At 43.3% G+C, this 20,132-nt stretch overlaps 1 protein-coding gene across 2 annotated transcripts in view; it reads right to left on the reverse strand.

The window, feature by feature from the left end:
* zc3h3 (zinc finger CCCH-type containing 3) overlaps positions 1-19,369 on the reverse strand; it is an 80,263-nt gene extending 60,894 nt beyond the window's left edge. Inside the window, exons 1-3 of one of the 2 annotated variants that reach the window (XM_021599624.3) lie at positions 19,103-19,369; positions 17,493-18,858; positions 16,680-16,900 (exon numbers count right to left, since the gene is read on the reverse strand). In XM_021599624.3, the coding sequence (XP_021455299.3) occupies positions 16,680-16,900; positions 17,493-18,858; positions 19,103-19,148 (1,633 nt within the window). In that variant the 5' untranslated portion in view covers positions 19,149-19,369. The remainder of the gene's footprint in view (positions 1-16,679; positions 16,901-17,492; positions 18,859-19,102) is intronic. The other variant, XM_090231945.1, reaches the window with a different exon arrangement.
* Between the last annotated feature and the right edge of the window lie 763 nt (positions 19,370-20,132).

Genomic DNA, 20,132 nt, shown 5'->3' on the forward strand with positions numbered 1-20,132 from the left:
GGGCATAGAACACAGAGGGTCAGGGGGCAGGTGGGGGAGGTCAGGGCAGAGGCTTAGGAGAAAGGCTGGTGTTGAGCTTGGAGGCTTGCATGCTTATCATGACTTGAAGCACATAGCCACATAGCTGAGGGGCCCAAGAGACTGGAGAAAACTTAACTGCCCCCAAGGGATGGACTGGGGCACGGAGGAGAGGAGGGTGTGAGGAGGGAGGGAGGGAAGTAGGCAGGGAGGGGGAGAGAGGTTGCTGGCTGATTAACTCTAGAGGACCAGAATAGACAGGGGGTTCTCAGGTGTCCGGCCCTGCAGCCTGCACGACTGAAATGGAAAGTTGGAAAGGCTGACAAAAAATATCAGGCAGTGAGAGAGATTAGAGGGTTGGGTTTCCCCACGTCTGGAGGGGCTACTAGGGGCCTGGTAATGTTTTTGGGGAGAGAGCCAGGCGGAGGAGGGAGGGAGGAAGGGGTGAGGCAGAGAGAAGAGTAATCTGGCCCCTAGCCTCACCCAGGTTAACCAGGGATAGCACTGGACGGGATGGTGGAGGCAGGGTGAGATCTGGCCCCTAGCCTGGCCCAGCTGGGCCTGGGAGAGCATCAGCCAACCAGTTAATTAGGAAAATATCATTACTCCCTCTGGACAGAGAGGGAGGGACGGAGAAGAGAAAGAGAGGAAGAGGGATCGAGGAGAGAGGGAGTGAGCAAGGAGGTGGGGGGAGAATAGCTCAGAATAGTTCCTGAACCTGTGGTCTGTGGTCAGTCAGAGTGGCTGGGACAGGCCCATGCCCCTACCCATCTCCACTGATCTCTCCATCCCTGCGGGATTGACTAGTAGGTGCTATTAGTGTGAGTAAGAGAGATACTGGTGCTACTGACTGACAGACACAGTGACTGTGTGTAAATAAGTAACCTATTGAGTGAGTATGTCAGTAAGGAGTTTGGGAGTGTAAACTAGGAAAGTGAGTGAGTGAGTGAGTATATGTAAGACAAGTTGTAAAATATATTCCCTAATGAGGCCCAAAAGGCCATTTGGTGGTGAGGTAACTACAGTCAGCTAGCTACATGTCCTATCTAGCTCTGAAGGTAACCCAGTGTAAAGCCAGTCTCCTCTCCTCTGAGGTTCCCCATCCAAAACCAACTGGACTAGAGGGAGGATTGTCTTACAAGAGGGTGTTAAAGGCTAGAGCAGAGGTGGGCTGCTCCTGACCCCCCCCAACCAAGGGACACACTTCAAGCCCCCTGCTTGGACCTCAACTCCCAAGCTCTAAAGTCCCTAACCCCCCCTAACCCGTCACCCACTACCCCTGCCCCAATGGGACCAGAAGTGTCCCTGCATGCAATCAGGAAGGTAGAGAGACAGGGAGAGGAGGTCCCATAATTAACATGCCAGGCGATCCAAGGACACGCAAATGCCAAACCCCCATGAATATTATGGTTACACTTCACTCTGTAAAGACACATGGAGGGGAAGGAGTTGGTGTTGGGTTACTGTAATGGGGAGGGAGAGGTGAGGGATAGAGCCCCACAGCGGAGGTGTCATAATACCCATAAAACCTAGCCTTCAAACGTGGAAATGGTTCTAATCGTTTTTCCAACATACATTTTTCCATCGGGAATTTTAGAATCCCTTAAAATAAGGGCTGTGGTTTCACGTATGGCGTTTTGATAACCATGTAAATCTCTCTTGGACAAGGTGACATCAATATATTCGGCTCTATTTACCCTCAGATTTGAAAATGCTCATTAGCATTAAAGTAGACATCATGCAAGGCTACAAATCTCTGCAAGCTCCTGCGCGGCATCTCTAGATGACACCTTTGCTAACAGGTCCATTTAAAACTTGCACAAGTCAGTTCACAGAATTGTCCTTTGAAAGAAATGTAGCCAATGTATCAATTACAAAATGTAGCTAACATTAGATAGTTAATCAGAGATTCTTACCTTTGCCTCGATTCGGCAGTCTCGTCCAGATCGTCATGGCATTTGTTGTTCTTTATGACAGCCACATTAGCATTTCATTTTTGGGTGGTGAATAAAGGTGAATATATTGATAAAAGTCCCCTTGTCCTAGAGATATTTACATGGTCATCAAAACGTCACGCCAGAATATGCCTACACAAAACACAGCCCTTACATTAAGTGTTTCTAAAAAAAACCTAAGGGGAAATATTGATGATGGGAAAATTATTGGAACCATTTCCTTATTTGACCGCTAGGTTTTATGGGTATTAATGACTCATACTATTGTACTCTATAGGGGGAGTGAGGGGGTAGATGCCAGTGTTCTGCTCTGTGATTGACTGACTGAGGGACTGGAGCAGCTTCCTGGAGCTTTACATAATAGAACAAACCCACAGAACACATTCTGGGTACTGTACCCAAAACTGAACACTGTAAAAGCTTTATTCTGCTCTCCCAGGCCCAGCTGGGCAAGGCTAGGGGCCAGATCTCACCCTGCCTCCACCATCACTCACTCACTGTGAGAAAGATTTGTCAACAGGCAATTCGGCTTGGGCGGTATCCAGATAGCTATACCGACCTTATGCCATACCGGTATATTCGTCAATAACAGCAGTGAACACAAGGGGAGCTATTTGTAATCTGATTGGTTAGCAATGCTAACAAGTAAACGTAAAATCCCATAGAGAATGCTAACTAAATGCTAACGAGCACATTGCGAACATTATATAGTCTCTGACCTAAAGTATTTGCAGGACAGACGCCCCAGCTCATAAAGTTATACAAGTAACTCAAATTCTACTCACAGTTTGCTGCACGCACAAAACAAATATTAGACAGCAAGCCTCTTGATCCAAGAGGGTATTCTCTGCTGTTAACAAGCTAAATTGGTTTATCATTTCCCTGCAAGATCTGCTTAATTCTGCAGGAGTTAATATTAAGGCTATGTGAGAGGTTATAGATCTACTACAGTCTGTGTCCAGATTTCAGTTACCATTTAACCCATCTGAACAGTAGGCTACAGTTCCCTTGACATGCCATAGGCCTTTTTCAAGTCCCGTACTGTGATTGTCAAATTTGTATAGTTACCGCACAATCTTCACACCTAACTGCTATCATCCAGTTTTACCACTTCACCAAGTCTTTCCCAAACATACATTTTCTGGCCCCACTTCTCTTTATTTTAAACCCTCCATTTCGCCGCTTTTCTCTTTTTGAATTAAACTCTGACATTGTCAGCAGGGGGGCACCACTGAATTCCCCCATCAATATGCCCATAAAGTAGTTCATAACAAGGGATGTGGGTGGTCCTTCAAAACAATAGCTGGTTAAATCTCTACTGCATTGGCAACACAAAGCAGCATCTGTGTGCGTGATTCTGTGGATGCATGAAGACGCATGTGTGTGTGTGTATGAGTGATAGAGAGAGAGGAGAGAGGAGAGAGGAGAGAGAGAGAGAGAGAGAAAGGCTTTGCCACTATTTTGGAACTTTTGTGAGTGTAACGTTTACTGTTCATTTTTTTTAATTGTTTATTATCTATTTCACTTGCTTTAGCAATGTAAACATGTGTTTCCCATACCAATAAAGCCCCTTAAATTGAATTGAAAGAGAGATACATACTGAGAGAGAGAGACTTGTCATAGAGAAAGGTAGACACAGGAAGCGTAGAGGAAAGTCTGTGCAACCACTGCAATAAAGCAGAACCTGAGACACAGCTTTCCTCACAAAATGTCTAAAACATTAAAAAGATTGAGTGTCATTTCCCCAAATTTGAAACCCTTATTCAAGGTTTCAAATACCTCACTGATGAGAATAGGCTACCTGTCCTGTTGGGGGAGGGCGAAGAGAGCTGTGGGTTGGCATTGCTGCCTGCCATAAGAAGCAGAGCATGTGTGGTGCCTGATTGACAAAGCTATGGTGCCTGACTGACAATGTGTTAGGGAATGGCATTTAGAGTGGGATATGTTGACACGCAGTTGATGAAAGAAATACACACACACACACGACTCACCCTCCTCACTCAATAACTATTACAATAGTAAGAGACGATTATTGGCATGCAGAAAGATTATTTTGCACGTATTCGTACATGCATATACAGATATGGACACAGCAACTGTGTATTCTGAATCCAACCAAATACAAGTGTGATTTCAAGCCCATAGCCAAATAAAGCTGTGTGTGTGTATAACGGAATGTTTACGACAGAGACGGGGGGGACTATAGTGGGAGAAACTAGAGAAAGTGTGAACTAGTGAATGATGCAAATAAACAAACAAAAACACATTAAGCCAAACCACAGCCAAATAAGGACAGGCTTTTAAATGTGACGCATGACATCAGTGTGTGTTAGGGGAGATGGTGTCATTCTCACCGATCAGTGTGTGTGTTGCGTTGTTGCCATATTTGAAGCCTAGACTATACCTGATACTAGCACTGAGATAAATTACATTTGAAATGCATAGAGTATCTTTAGCCTAATCTACTGTACAACATATGAATAGAAAATATAAGTATAATCCAGCAAGCGGGTGTGATTTTAATAATAATAATATTAGCCATTTAGCGGACACTTTTATTAACGCGACTTACAGTCATGCATGCATACTGATTAATGAGGAGACAACTGAGAGACAAGAATGATAGAAACTCAGCAAAAAAATAAACATCCTCTCACTGTCAACTGTGTTTATTTTCAGCAAACTTAACATGTGTAAATACTTGAATGAACATAACAAGATTCAACAACAGACATAAACTGAACAAGTTCCACAGACGTGACTAAAATAAATTGAATAATGTGTCCCTGGACAAAGGGGAGATCAAATTCAAAAGTAACAGTCAGTATCTGGTGTGGCCACCAGCTGCCTAAAGCACTACAGTGCATCTTCTCCTCATGGACTGCATCAGATTTGCCAGTTCTTGCTCTGAGATATTACCCCACTCTTCCACCAATGCACCTGCAAGTTCCCAGACATTTCTGGGGGGAATGGCCCTAGCACTCACCCTCTGATCCAACAGATCCTAGACATGCTCAATGGGATTGAGATCTGGGCTCTTCGCTGGCCATAGCAGAACACTGACATTCCTGTCTTGCAGGAAATCACGCACAGAACGAGCTGTATGGCTGGTGGCATTGTCATGCTGGAGGGTCATGTCAGGATGAGCCTGCAGGAAGGGTACCACATGAGGGAGGAGGATGTCTTCCCTGTAACGCACAGCGTTGAGATGGCCTGCAATGACAACAAGCTCAGTCCGATGATGCTATGACACACTGCCCCAGACCATGACGCACCCTCCACCTCCAAATCGATCCCGCTCCAGAGTACAGGCCTCTGTGTAACGCTCACCCCTGGTGAGACAAAACCGCGACTCGTCAGTGAAGAGCACTTTTTGCCAGTCCTGTCTGGTCCAGTAACGGTGGGTTTGTGCCCATAGGCAATGTTGTTTCCGGTGATGTCTGGTGAAGACCTGCCTTACAACAGGCTTACAAGCCCTCAGTCCAGCCTCTCTCAGCCGATTGCGGAAAGTCTGGGCACTGATGGAGGGATTGTGCGTTCCTGGTGTAACTTGGACAGTTGTTGTTACCATCCTTTACCTGTCCCGAAGGTGTGATGTTCAGATGTACCGATCCTGTGCAGGTGTTGTTACACGTGGTCTGCCACTGTGAGGACGATCAGCTGTCTGTCCTGTCTCCCTGTAGCGCGGTCTTAGGCGTCTCACAGTACAGACATTGCAATTTCTTTCCCTGGCCACATCTACAGTCCTCATGCCTCCTTGCAGCATGCTTAAGGCACGTTCATGCAGATGAGCAGGGACCCTGGGCATCTTTCTTTTGGTGTTTTTCAGTGTCAGTAGAAAGGCCTCTTTAGTGTCCTAAGTTTTCATAACTGTGACCTTAATTGCCTACCATCTGTAAGCTGTTAGTGTCTAACGACCATGCCACAGGTGCGTGTTCATTAATTGTTTATGGTTCATTGAACAAGCATGGGAAATAGTGTTTAAACCCTTTACAATGAAGATCTGTGAAGTTGTTTGGATTTTTACGAATTACAGTGCCTTGCGAAAGTATTCGGCCCCCTTGAACTGTGCGACCTTTTGCCACATTTCAGGCTTCAAACATAAAGATATAAAACTGTATTTTTTGGTGAAGAATCAACAACAAGTGGGACACAATCATGAAGTGGAACGACATTTATTGGATATTTCAAACTTTTTTAACAAATCAAAAACGAAAAAATTGGGCGTGCAAAATTATTCAGCCCCCTTAAGTTAATACTTTGTAGCGCCACCTTTTGCTGCGATTACAGCTGTAAGTCGCTTGGGGTATGTCTCTATCAGTTTTGCACATCGAGAGACTGAAATTTTTTCCCATTCCTCCTTGCAAAACAGCTCGAGCTCAGTGAGGTTGGATGGAGAGCATTTGTGAACAGCAGTGTTCAGTTCTTTCAACAGATTCTCGATTGGATTCAGGTCTGGACTTTGACTTGGCCATTCTAACACCTGGATATGTTTATTTTTGAACCATTCCATTGTAGATTTTGCTTTATGTTTTGGATCATTGTCTTGTTGGAAGACAAATCTCCGTCCCAGTCTCAGGTCTTTTGCAGATTCCATCAGGTTTTCTTCCAGAATGGTCCTGTATTTGGCTCCATCCATCTTCCCATCAATTTGAACCATCTTCCCTGTCCCTGCTGAAGAAAAGCAGGCCCAAACCATGATGCTGCCACCACCATGTTTGACAGTGGGGATGGTGTGTTCAGCGGTGTTGCTTTTACGCCAAACATAACGTTTTGCATTGTTGCCAAAAAGTTCAATTTTGGTTTCATCTGACCAGAGCACCTTCTTCCACATGTTTGGTGTGTCTCCCAGGTGGCTTGTGGCAAACTTTAAACAACACTTTTTATGGATATCTTTAAGAAATGGCTTTCCTCTTGCCACTCTTCCATAAAGGCCAGATTTGTGCAATATATGACTGATTGTTGTCCTATGGACAGAGTCTCCCACCTCAGCTGTAGATCTCTGCAGTTCATCCAGAGTGATCATGGGCCTCTTGGCTGCATCTCTGATCAGTCTTCTCCTTGTATGAGCTGAAAGTTTAGAGGGACGGCCAGGTCTTGGTAGATTTGCAGTGGTCTGATACTCCTTCCATTTCAATATTATCGCTTGCACAGTGCTCCTTGGGATGTTTAAAGCTTGGGAAATCTTTTTGTATCCAAATCCGGCTTTAAACTTCTTCACAACAGTATCTCGGACCTGCCTGGTGTGTTCCTTGTTCTTCATGATGCTCTCTGCGCTTTTAACGGACCTCTGAGACTATCACAGTGCAGGTGCATTTATACGGAGACTTGATTACACACAGGTGGATTGTATATATCATCATTAGTCATTTAGGTCAACATTGGATCATTCAGAGATCCTCACTGAACTTCTGGAGAGAGTTTGCTGCACTGAAAGTAAAGGGGCTGAATAATTTTGCACGGCCAATTTTTCAGTTTTTGATTTGTTAAAAAAGTTTGAAATATCCAATAAATGTCGTTCCACTTCATGATTGTGTCCCACTTGTTGTTGATTCTTCACAAAAAAATACAGTTTTATATCTTTATGTTTGAAGCCTGAAATGTGGCAAAAGGTCGCAAAGTTCAAGGGGGCCGAATACTTTCGCAAGGCACTGTATCTTTGAAAGAGGGTCCTGAAAAGGGGATGTTTTTTTTTTTGCTGAGTTTACAACCTGCACTAACAGATGGTCCACACACGCACACCTACATTTTGTGTTGCATATTCAAACAAATAGTACAGCTAGATTTAGATTTTATTGCAGAGTATATCATAGAATCACTATATTGCTAAGTCATACAAAGACCCAATAGCAGAGCACAGGGGCATGATATAAGAGCATACTGTCACTAAGTGAAGCCTAAATATATTTGTGGGTAGATGCACATGTCGCACTATGATAATTTATGGACCAAATGGGCCGATCATCGGCACGGTAGCGGGATCCCCACAAAACGTCTGTGTTGGCGGGGTAACCGGCTGGGAAGTGTGTGTGTGTGTGTGGTGGAGGGGGGGTACCAGTAACTTGATGCTGAGAAAGAGGAGGACATGGCTGCCATAGCAGGGCCAGTATGTGAACTACACAAACTCTAAAGCGCCAACAGTTGCCCTCTCAACTTACACCTCCAACCCCCCAAGACACCCTCTCAGTGAAGTGAAGTCTGAAACTAACATGGTCTTTTGACAGGATTGGATTTGTTATGCGAAGACTTAGAGATAGCTCTGTTCTAACTGTGTGATTGTATTATATAGAGCAACACCACATTCCACAGAGACATATAGACAAATTCAGACACAAAGAGACAGCTAGAGGACTCCACCCACACACATTCACTCACACACCCACGCATATTGACACCACACACACATTCACAATCTCCACATACGCTGCTGTTACTCTGTTAATTGCCTAGTCACTTTTACCCCTACCTAGTATTTCAACTACCTCGTACCCCTGCATACTTAAATATATACAGCGACATATGAAAGTATTCACCCCCCTTGGCATTTTTCCTATTTTGTTGCCCTACAACCTGGAATTAAAATGGATTTTTGGAGGGTTTGTATAATTTATTTGCCTACCACTTTGAAAATGCAAAATATGTTTTATTGTGAAACAAACAAGAAATAAAACTTGAGCGTGCATAACTATTCACCCCCCAAAGTTAATACTTTTTAGATCCACCTTTTGCAGCAATTATAGCTACATGTCACTTGGGGCTTGGCACATCTAGTCACTGTGATTTTTGACAATTCTTCAAGGCAAAACTGCTCCAGCTCCTTCAAGTTGGATAGGTTCCACTGGTGTACAGCAATCTTTAAGTCATAACACAGGTGGGATGGCGCCGACAGAGATGGACGCCTCGCTTCGCGTTCTTAGGAAACTATGCATGAAATTGTTTGATTACTTGTTAGATATTACTGCACGGTCAGAACTAGAAGCGAAAGCATTTCGCTACACTTGAATTAACATCTGCTAACCATGTGACCAATCAAATTTTATTTGAGATTCTCAATTGGATTGAGGTCTGGGCTTTGACTCGGCCATTCTAAGACGTTGAAATGTTTCCCCTTAAACCACTCAAGTGTTGCTTTAGCAGTACGCTTCAGGTCAATGTCCTGCTGGATGGTGAACCTCCGTCCCAGTCTCAAATCTCTAGAAGACTGAAACAGGTTTTCCTCAAGAATTTCCCAATATTTAGCCCCATTCATCATTCCTTCAATTCTGACCAGTTTCCCAGTCCCTGCCGATGAAAAATATCCCCACGGCATGATGCTGCCACCACCATGCTCACTCTGGGGATGGTGTTCTTGGGGTGATGAGAGGTGTTTGCGCCAGACATAGCGTTTTCCTTGATGGCAAAAAAGCTCCATTTTAGTCTCATCTGACCAGAGTACCATCTTCCATATGTTTGGGGCGTTTCCCACATGCCTTTTGGCGAACACCAAACGTGTTTGCTTATTCTTTTCTTTATGCAATGGCTTTTTTCTGGCCACTCTTCCGTAAAGCCCAGCTCTGTGGAGTGTATGGCTTAAAGTGGTCCTATGGACAGATACTCCAATCTCCGCTCTGGAGCTTTGCAGCTCTTATCTTTGGTCTCTTTGTTGCCTCTCTGTTTAATGCCCTCCTTGCCTGGTCCGCAAGTTTTGATGGGTAGCCCTCTCTTGGCAGGTTTGTTGTGGTGCCATATTCTTTCAATTTTTTGAAAAAAGGATTTAATGGTGCTCCCTAAGATATTCAAAGTTTCTGATAAAAAAAATTATAACCCAACCCTGATCTGTACTTCTCCACAACTTTGTCCCTGACCTGTTAAGAGAGCTCCTTGGTCTTCATGGTGCCCCTTGCTTGGTGGTGCCCCTTGCTTAGTGGTGTTGCAGAATCTGGGGCCTTTCAAAACATGTGTATATATACTGAGATCATGTGACAGATCATGTGACACTTCGATTGCACACAGGTGGACTTTATTTAACTAATAATGTGACTTCTGAAGGTAATTGGGTGCAACAGATCTTTTTTAGTGGCTTCATAGCAAAGAGGGTGACATATGCACACACCACTTTCAATTTTTTTCATTTCACTTCACCAATTTGGACTAGTTTGTGTATGTCCATTACATGAAATTCAAATAAAAATCTATTTAAATTACAGGTTGTAATGCAACAAAATAGGAAAAATGCCAAGGGGGGTGAATACTTTTGCAAGGCACTGTATATATCTTTGTTTATTGTGCTACTATTTACAGTGCCTTGCGAAAGTATTCGGCCCCCTTGAACTTTGCGACCTTTTGCCACATTTCAGGCTTCAAACATAAAGATATAAAACTGTATTTTTTTGTGAAGAATCAACAACAAGTGGGACACAATCATGAAGTGGAACGACATTTATTGGATATTGCAAACTTTTTTAACAAATCAAAAACTGAAAAATTGGGCGTGCAAAATTATTCAGCCCCTTTACTTTCAGTGCAGCAAACTCTCTCCAGAAGTTCAGTGAGGATCTCTGAATGATCCAATGTTGACCTAAATGACTAATGATGATAAATACAATCCACCTGTGTGTAATCAAGTCTCCGTATAAATGCACCTGCACTGTGATAGTCTCAGAGGTCCGTTAAAAGCGCAGAGAGCATCATGAAGAACAAGGAACACACCAGGCAGGTCCGAGATACTGTTGTGAAGAGGTTTAAAGCCGGATTTGGATACAAAAAGATTTCCCAAGCTTTAAACATCCCAAGGAGCACTGTGCAAGCGATAATATTGAAATGGAAGGAGTATCAGACCACTGCAAATCTACCAAGACCTGGCCGTCCCTCTAAACTTTCAGCTCATACAAGGAGAAGACTGATCAGAGATGCAGCCAAGAGGCCCATGATCACTCTGGATGAACTGCAGAGATCTACAGCTGAGGTGGGAGACTCTGTCCATAGGACAACAATCAGTCGTATATTGCACAAATCTGGCCTTTATGGAAGAGTGGCAAGAAGAAAGCTATTTCTTAAAGATATCCATAAAAAGTGTTGGTTAAAGTTTGCCACAAGCCACCTGGGAGACACACCAAACATGTGGAAGAAGGTGCTCTGGTCAGATGAAACCAAAATTGAACTTTTTGGCAACAATGCAAAACGTTATGTTTGGCGTAAAAGCAACACAGCTGAACACACCATCCCCACTGTCAAACATGGTGGTGGCAGCATCATGGTTTGGGTCTGCTTTTCTTCAGCAGGGACAGGGAAGATGGTTCAAATTGATGGGAAGATGGATGGAGCCAAATACAGGACCATTCTGGAAGAAAACCTGATGGAGTCTGCAAAAGACCTGAGACTGGGACGGAGATTTGTCTTCCAACAAGACAATGATCCAAAACATAAAGCAAAATCTACAATGGAATGGTTCAAAAATAAACATATCCAGGTGTTAGAATGGCCAAGTCAAAGTCCAGACCTGAATCCAATCGAGAATCTGTGGAAAGAACTGAAAACTGCTGTTCACAAATGCTCTCCATCCAACCTCACTGAGCTCGAGCTGTTTTGCAAGGAGGAATGGGTAAAAAATTTCAGTCTCTCGATGTGCAAAACTGATAGAGACATACCCCAAGCGACTTACAGCTGTAATCGCAGCAAAAGGTGGCGCTACAAAGTATTAAATTAAGGGGGCTGAATAATTTTGCACGCCCAATTTTTCAGTTTTTGATTTGTTAAAAAAGTTTGAAATATCCAATAAATGTCGTTCCACTTCATGATTGTGTCCCACTTGTTGTTGATTCTTCACAAAAAAATACAGTTTTATATCTTTATGTTTGAAGCCTGAAATGTGGCAAAAGGTCGCAAAGTTCAAGGGGGCCGAATACTTTCGCAAGGCACTGTACATTTTCTATTACTTTTTAAGTCTGCATTGTTGGGAAAGGGCTCGTAAGTACACATTTCACTGTAAAGTTTACACTTGTTGTATTCGGCGTATGTGACAATTACAATTCATTTGATTTAGAGGCTGAAAGCGAGATGGAGAGAGACCCTCCACTCCCAGCGAGCCAGCACATGGGGCCTGAACCCACACGGCTCAGCACTCCTCCACTCCGCGTTCTGTCCATTCCTGTGGTTTATCTGCTTTATTAGGTTATCTGGGCTCACAGATAAGTACACAGGTATGCACGCACACACACACACACACGATTCATAACAGCCTTGAATGCTCACTTTTATGCCAGGTTTATGCTCTCTTTAAATTAAACCGTAGATATCCGGGAAGCCAAATTAAAGCCTGCACTACTGCTGCACTGAGGGAGAGAGAGTTCATCGAAGAGAAAACAACATTGTGTGTGTGTGGTCATCAGAGCTGTAAAACTGCTCCTTATCATTAGTAATTCAATTTGCTCTTTATTAGCAGCTCTTATCTGCAGCATAGATAGCTACTTTCCCTCTCTCTTTCCATCTTCCTCTCTCTCTCTCGTTCCATCTTCCTCTCTCTCTCCCTCGTTCCATCTTCCTCTCTCTCTCCATCCCTTCTTTTCTCAGTTTCTCCTTCCTTCCCTCCATCACTGAGAGAAAAACAACATGTCCTGCTTCAGGACAGCTTCATCTCGACACTTACAAAAGAAGATAAGGCATAGAACTAGGAGAAAGAATGACTGGATGGAGAGAGGGGTGAGAGACAGAACAAGAAGAGAAGAACAGCAGGAAAACAATGGAGGACAGAGAGTTGATGTGAGAGGAGGAGGGTGAATGATGAGAGAGAAAGGAGAGAAACAGAGAGAGTGAGCGATGGAGAGGGCCAGACAGCCAGCCATCAGGATGAATAAAGCCCATTGTTAATAGTGATGTATGTTCTAATGTCTGCTCGACTCCATTGACTGGGGGGAGTCGACACAGATGGGCATGACAGGGGCTGCTATAGCAGAATGACCGGGGGATGGAAGAAAGAGAGGGGTAGAGGGTTGTAAAAACACTGATTGCTTTCTATCAGGTTAGGCCTAGATTCTCTAGTTTGTTAAAACAATCCAATTTGCAAAATGATAATTATGCATAAGCTGCTTTTTATCTAGAGGGCTGGCTGGGGGAGATGGGGAGGTGAGTGGTGTAGTGATGTTAGGGCTTGATAGTAGAGCCTCTTCTCTTCCCCACCTCCAGCCCCGAACATTACCCACTGAAATCACTTGTTCACCATCACAGCTCAATCAGGCTATCAATTACACCCCCCCCCCCCTCCCTCACTCCTCTCTTCTTAACTGCCGACCTCACACAAAGACCACATTGCATTGCTCCATAGGCCTCCCATAGAGATGGGTATGTTGCCCCCTGCAGGAGACTGGAGACAGTGTGGGATACCATCTGCAGATTGGCCGATTCGAGCACTGCAAAGCGCAAAATGATCCCAGTGTCCTAAAATTACTAAACCATAGAGCTGTTAGACAGATTATATCCACACTACTCCAGTCCATGTCATGTAGTTCTACACAGAGGGATATATTCATTAAAGATGGCAACAAACAGTGATTGTTAGCAGTAGCTTCTTTGTGTTGTAATATCCCAAACGTAAGTGTCAGTTTCAACATTAAGGATTCCATCTTTAAGTAAATTAGTCACACAGTAGCTAACACAGACTAAGACAATCTCAATAAGACCTAGTCCCACCCCATCACTCAAGGAGCGCATTTGTTGTTGCTTGACCTCGAGACACTTTTGTTCAGTCTGCATGGTCAATGCAGCACATGCAACAATGTTGATGACAACGATGTTGTTTCCACTTTGATCTTAATATAAATCCACAAGCGTTCTATAATTACAATATTAGTTTGTGTTTCTTACATCTGCAAACAGCTAGTTTGTATTTTCTTAGCAAGTTAATTAAGCTAAATCGTGCTAGCCACTAATGCTAATCGCTAGTTAGCTGGCTAGCAAACATGCTAATAAAAGTACTGAGTTGGAGCAAACGTAGCTAGCTAATACAGCCTGATACCAGTACTGGTGGAGGCTTAAATCAGCATGTTGTTTGCGCAACAGTATCTTCTAAATCAAAGAGGAATTGGCGAAGCATGAATATGTTGGCTACATGAATAAAGATTTAATGTAGCACACGATTATAGGGTCCCATTTTGTCCTACCCTGTCACAATAACTCGTCCATGGCACTTTCATTTGCTGTCATGTCAAACAACACTGTATTCAAAGTGCCCACTATTATTTATATTCTAACTATAGAATTATAATAAACATTCTATTTCTATGATTCCAAAAGTTTACACTCAGAATGGAGATTGAAATCATTTAGAATATATGTGTTGCCACCCTAAGGTCACGCACTACTCATAATGCAAATTTAGAACTATTATTAATCAAAAACATTTTTTAAATACCATATAATATGATATTTTGGCCATATCGCCCAGCGCTAATAAAACGTGCCATAGTTTACACCGTTGCCTAGCAACACACTACTACTACTACTTTTACAGATCCACTGTATCATCTGCCCAGCTACACAATTTATAAACTTGATCAACACTGTAAAAAGCATCACAAATTAGCTCAAACTTTTGCAACATTGTTACAATATTGAAATTCGATTTCCACTGTGTCCCATAATAATGAACGTGACCGGATGTGACAGACAGGCAATTTTTTATCAGACGGTCGAAATCACGAATCAACATAATTTCTATGGATATATACAAAGAAATATCAATAGAAAAACAGGTCAAATTAAACGAAATGCAGATACTTTGCTGTCTTTCCAGCTTCAGTCTGAAGTGATTGTGTTAGCTGTGTAGTTGGCAAGCTAGCAAGGCGGGGAAAAGCCTCCATAGCAACCATTTTTGTTTGCCATAGCAACCTGCAAAGTTCTGGAACTATTAACCAGCGCTTGGGTAGTTTTGGGGCAAATCCAACTACACTGACTACCTCTCTTCATATTTTCAAGCATCATGTTATGGGTATGTTAGTCAACGGCAAGGGAGTTATTTTGGATAAAACGGAATAGAGCTAAGCACAGGCAAAATCCTAGAGGAAAACCTGGTTCAGTCTGCTTTCCAACAGACACTGGGAGACAAGGCCAAATATGCACTGGAGTTGCTTACGAAGATGACATTGAATGTTCCTGAGTGGCCTAAGTGAATATCTTATCCTTAAAATGTAACCCTCTCTGACAACACATATCATAAGCCTATACTGCAACAGCCTAGTTTTACCCCAACACAGTGGTCTGAAACTCATGGTTTGCAGGACACATCAAGCAAGTCACATTATGCTGGCTTGCAAAGTAATATGGATATGGATATCCAATAATTGGAACTTTTAATCACCCACAACCTGCATTTATAACGACTGTCAAGGTATGGAGAGTTGGACAAAGGAAACTACCTAAACCATTTCAACTTGAACAATGATCTCATTAACGGGTGCAATAAGTCCAACCACTAACGGATTGAATTAGATTAGAAAATGTTTGTTATTTATCTTTGTACAACATCAGATCAATCAATCAATTGATGTGCATGCAAAAACACAGAAATTGTAATAAACAATTCTAAAAATCAACCTGCAATAAAGCACGCTGGGAGATATGATAATGACGGCTATGGTTCTGAATGTGAGTGTTTTTTTCTACACAGAGTAAAAATGACAATGGCACTCAACTCAAGTTATTAACACCAACGGTTTATTTTAAAACACTGAGTGTAAATTTTCCTACTGAATTAATAAACCTATCATACATTATTTGGAGTAGAATTCCACTCTACCTGTAGAATTTGTGCTTTATTTAGACAGACAAATTGCATGAAAGGTGGAAACGGGAATTGAACACTGGTCCCGGTGCAGAAGCACACATTTGCTTGTTGCTGGGTTATATTTAAGATAATGTTTTACATCTTTATGATGGTATGTTTCAATTTGAAAAGCATCTAATTGTATTATTTTATATGTTAAGCTAATTCCCCAAATTCCTGAATGTTTTCAGAATTCTGGGGACATTGAGGTTTACCAGGAATATTCCCTCTTAATTTGTCAAGAGGTTAAGTTTGTCTTTGGAATCTGCCATGAGTTGAGGTAGTTGGATTGTGTTTGGCTTGAGTTGAAAGAAGGAATTTAAATTCAGGGAATTGGCCTAGTGAGGAAATATAATTATTTGAATTGTTGTGGCAGAATTTTGAATTAAGAATTGTAGTTTTGAATTGATTTATCATTTGTATTTGAGATTAATTGAATTGAGTGAATTGTTGTGGCAGAATAATGAATTAGGAATTGTATTTTTTTATTGACTCAGAATTGGAATTCAAGTTGAATTTACTCTGAATTGAAGAACTGCTATGGAATTTTGTATTGAATTGATGGGATTTAAATGGAGAGGAAATTACATTGGAATTGAATTTGAGGAATTGACCCCAACCCTGCTGGAATGTTGAATTGATGGAATTTATAGGGATAGGGAATTGAGTTGGAATTTAATTTGTGGAATTCACCCGAACCCTGCTTGCAAAACTTATAAAAACAGATCTTTTTTTTTAAATTGAAATGTTAGAATGGAAAAGAACTCCATTAATTCCTACATTGATTTTGGAGTTACATGGAAGATGTTTTTTTGTTCAGGTCACTAGCCAAGGTCAGAAAAACCTACTGGCCCTAATAGGACTGTACATCATATGTGTTTGCCCCCTTTTCCCAAGCTCTCTTTTCCTACCTGTCCTGGAGGGGTTGGGGGAGAGACGTCGTAGCTTGTGTCTGCCAAATGAGACCAGTTCAAGGGACGGGGTCCTCTTCACACCCCCCGGGCTCTGGATAAGGGTGCGTGTCCTCACTGCAGTTTGTGTCCGGACCGGAGTGTGTGTCCTAAGGCGCAGAGAGTAGCGGCTGATCAGGGTCATGGCTGCTGGGCTGGATCTCCGTTCTGCCCCAGACCCACTGTAATACATAGGAGAGTGTGTGTTAGAGGTCTGTGTGTGTGTGCATCTGTCTGTCTCTGTGTGTGTGTGTGTTAATGTGTGTGTGTGTAAGTGTGTTAATGTGTGTGTGTGTTACAGGTAGTGGGGAAATAATATAAATTCCTCTGCCAAGAGGGGTGTGAACAGTTTGTCATGAATAGTGCTTTTGCCAATGGTAACAGACATGGCGTGCGCGCATGAAAGGGGGGCGCAGGATCCTAATGCTGGAAGAGGGGCCTGAGCGAAAAAGTTTGGTAACCCCTGAGTTAAAATGACCTTTAATTTCTATTTTCTTTAACATAAATGCTTAAAAATTCACAAAAAGTAATTAGAAGAAAATTATCTCAAAGAAAATGTATAAGAACTCCTAAGCTTGTGTTTGCCACAGACCTTATTTTCACGTTTATCTACCCCCCAATTAAAAAAAATAAATTCAGCTCCCCATAGGCTTTGACCCAACGAGCCATGGCGGAGTTAGTGCTTACAAAAAGACACCATTACTATTGCGCTCTATAGTAAGAGAATGGATGAGAAAATAAATCACTGGCTGCCCTCATCCTCCTCTTTCTCACCTGCTAACTGACCTCCTGATGATCTTCATCCTGCTCCTGAGTTTGAACCCCCCAGGGGAAGAGGAGGCGGTGCGTTGAGTTACAGATGGAGGGACACTAGACCCCCCCTTGGCCCCATTCTCTTTCTCTGAGGTCCAGCGGAACAGAGACCCAACTCTGGACCCTGTCCCGGAGCCAGTCTGCCCCCCTCCCCCAGAACCTGCCTTCCAGCAGTAGCGACTACTGAGGGTAGTGGAGCAGGAGGCCGCTGCTGCCTTACGCTGCTTGGCTAAAGTATTTGGGGATTTTGGTTTCTTGGCAACGAACCCCTCTGCAGCTCTCTGGGGCAGAGCCAGAGCCAGGGCCAGGTCTTTGGGTGAGAGAGGCTTCCGGGACAGCCTAGCCTGGACCCCTGCAGCAGAGGACACCCAGGTGTACTTGGAGGTCTTAGGGACTGCAGTGGATAAACTGAGCCTACGGGGAACCTTTTTTCTGGGGGCAAAGGCTTTCCTACTGGAACTGGGGCTGGATGAGAAACTGCTAGGGACCCCAGAATGGGAGACTGTGGTGGTGACAGATGTGATTAGATTTTCTGGGGGCCGGGACTCTATTCTGGCCTGGCTGGGCCTGACTCCTCCTGGCTGATGGCTCTTCACCCAGGTAAACTTGGAGTGGTTCTGGGGAGAGGAGGCTGGCTGGGCTGGGGTGAGCTTGGACCTGGGACTGAGAGAGGCACTAGGGGGAGCAGAGAGAGGAGGTGGAAGAGGTAGAGGAAGTGAATTGGCATCGCTAGGGGTGGGGTTGCTGTTGGAGGTTGCCTTGGGGACAACCTGCTTAGCTGCTGTATTGGTTTTCCCAGTCACGCAATGTTTAATATGTAGCTGAGCAGTGCCACTGCCTGTCCCCGTCATAGATCTTCTCACTCCCCCTGTGAGTGCGTACTGCTGGCCCCTTGGCCCTGTTAGATCCCTAGACGTAGCCCATTTTGTTCCATCCTTCTCTCCTCTAGCTGGGCCCTTACTGCCGTGGCTGGGCTGTAAGGTATCTGTAGCATGAAGGGACAGGAACCCAGTAGAGGAGTTGGGTGCCACAGAATCTAAAGAGGGCTTGGTAATCTGTATTGGTCTACCCTGCTGCTCTAGAGAGGGCTTGGCAGTCTGTGTAGTAGGTCTACTGTGCTGGGATGAGCTGGTCTTGCTACTGAGGGTGTAGCTCTTCCTCCAGTGTCCTGTGGGTTGAGGGGGGTGAGGCCCACCACGCGAGGGGAATGTGGGGCTGAAAAATGAGCTGGGACTCCTGCCTCGGGCTGGTGGTCTCGCTGGGTGCCACTGCTGGCCAGAACAAGAAGGGGCATCCCCATGGATACTTCTATGGTTATTGATGAGATCTGTGAGATGACAGAAAGAGGTTAAGAAGTAGCTAGCAACAGTGGTTAATTAAAATTGAAAAGCGTGTTCTAGCTAGCAACGTCAATTTGCACCAGCTAAATTAGATAGCGTTAGCTAAGCATCAACAGAGAAACGTGGTGGTTATAACTGCCAGCGTGACAGCTTTCAATTGTAACTGGTAAGTATTAGTTATTAAATATAGTGTATCAGTAATGTTAACTGCACTGTAAAACACCACCTTACTTTGCAACAGATCGATTTGCCTTTTCAGCGCTTCTCTCTCATCCATGTTGTTTATGTCCTAAACTCAAACGTCATCATCCAGCGTCGCAATTATAGATTACGTGTTGAGGAGTTTGATCGTTACCACAGCCACAAAGTCAGAAATCCCACCTACTCGACCAATCAGATGAGGGAGTGTGATGGCGCGTATATCGACCAGCTTGTAATGCCAAACGGCTTGCAATGCCATTATGTCATAAATTACTGGAAAACATTGGTCACTAATATCTGTTGGGAAAAAGTCTGGTTATTACCACACAAAAACTTGCTTGTTAACAAGGTCAAAGAGGTCTCTTTCAGAATGATCCATAAGCATTACCCTGTGAATCATTACCTGAAGAAACTCAAAAAAGATATTAACATTGATTGTACTTTTGTGTTGAGCATCCAGAAACAGTTTCGCATTTATTTTGGCATTGTCTACATGTAAAACAATGATGGAAAGATATTCACAGTTTAATAATTGTTAATATTCTTGATGACTTTTGTTTTTTATGGGAAAATGTGCTGCTCGGTTTCCTTAACCAAAATAAAGATTATTTTTAAAGACACATGCATTTGTTTTATCTAGTGATTCACCAATGATGTGGTTATTTATTAACTATAATAAAACCAAACGTTCTAAAGGCAAAGTGGTAATCAGATGTCTTATTCAAACTCAGCTCGCAAGCTTATCGTGATATTTGCCCTTACTCATGGTTACTTGTCTTACCCCAAAATAGGTTTACTCCAATAGCTGCATTGTATTTAAAATGGCATGTAGACAAACAAATTGACATATCTTAGGCCCTTACCTACTACACAGACTGCCAAGCACCTACTACACAGACTGCCAAGCACCTACTACACAGACTGCCAAGCACCTACTACACAGACTGCCAAGCACCTAGGCCCTTACTATAGTAATTTGTTTATTTAACTTAACATAGCCATGCAGTCCACCTTTCCGGTATTTTGAACCAGTTTTCCGCTGTACAAAGGCATGGTCTTC

The sequence above is a fragment of the Oncorhynchus mykiss genome, chromosome 4 (assembly GCF_057628025.1).
Source record: "Oncorhynchus mykiss isolate SJ-2025 chromosome 4, ASM5762802v1, whole genome shotgun sequence".
Classification (NCBI taxonomy): Eukaryota; Metazoa; Chordata; class Actinopteri; order Salmoniformes; family Salmonidae; genus Oncorhynchus; species Oncorhynchus mykiss.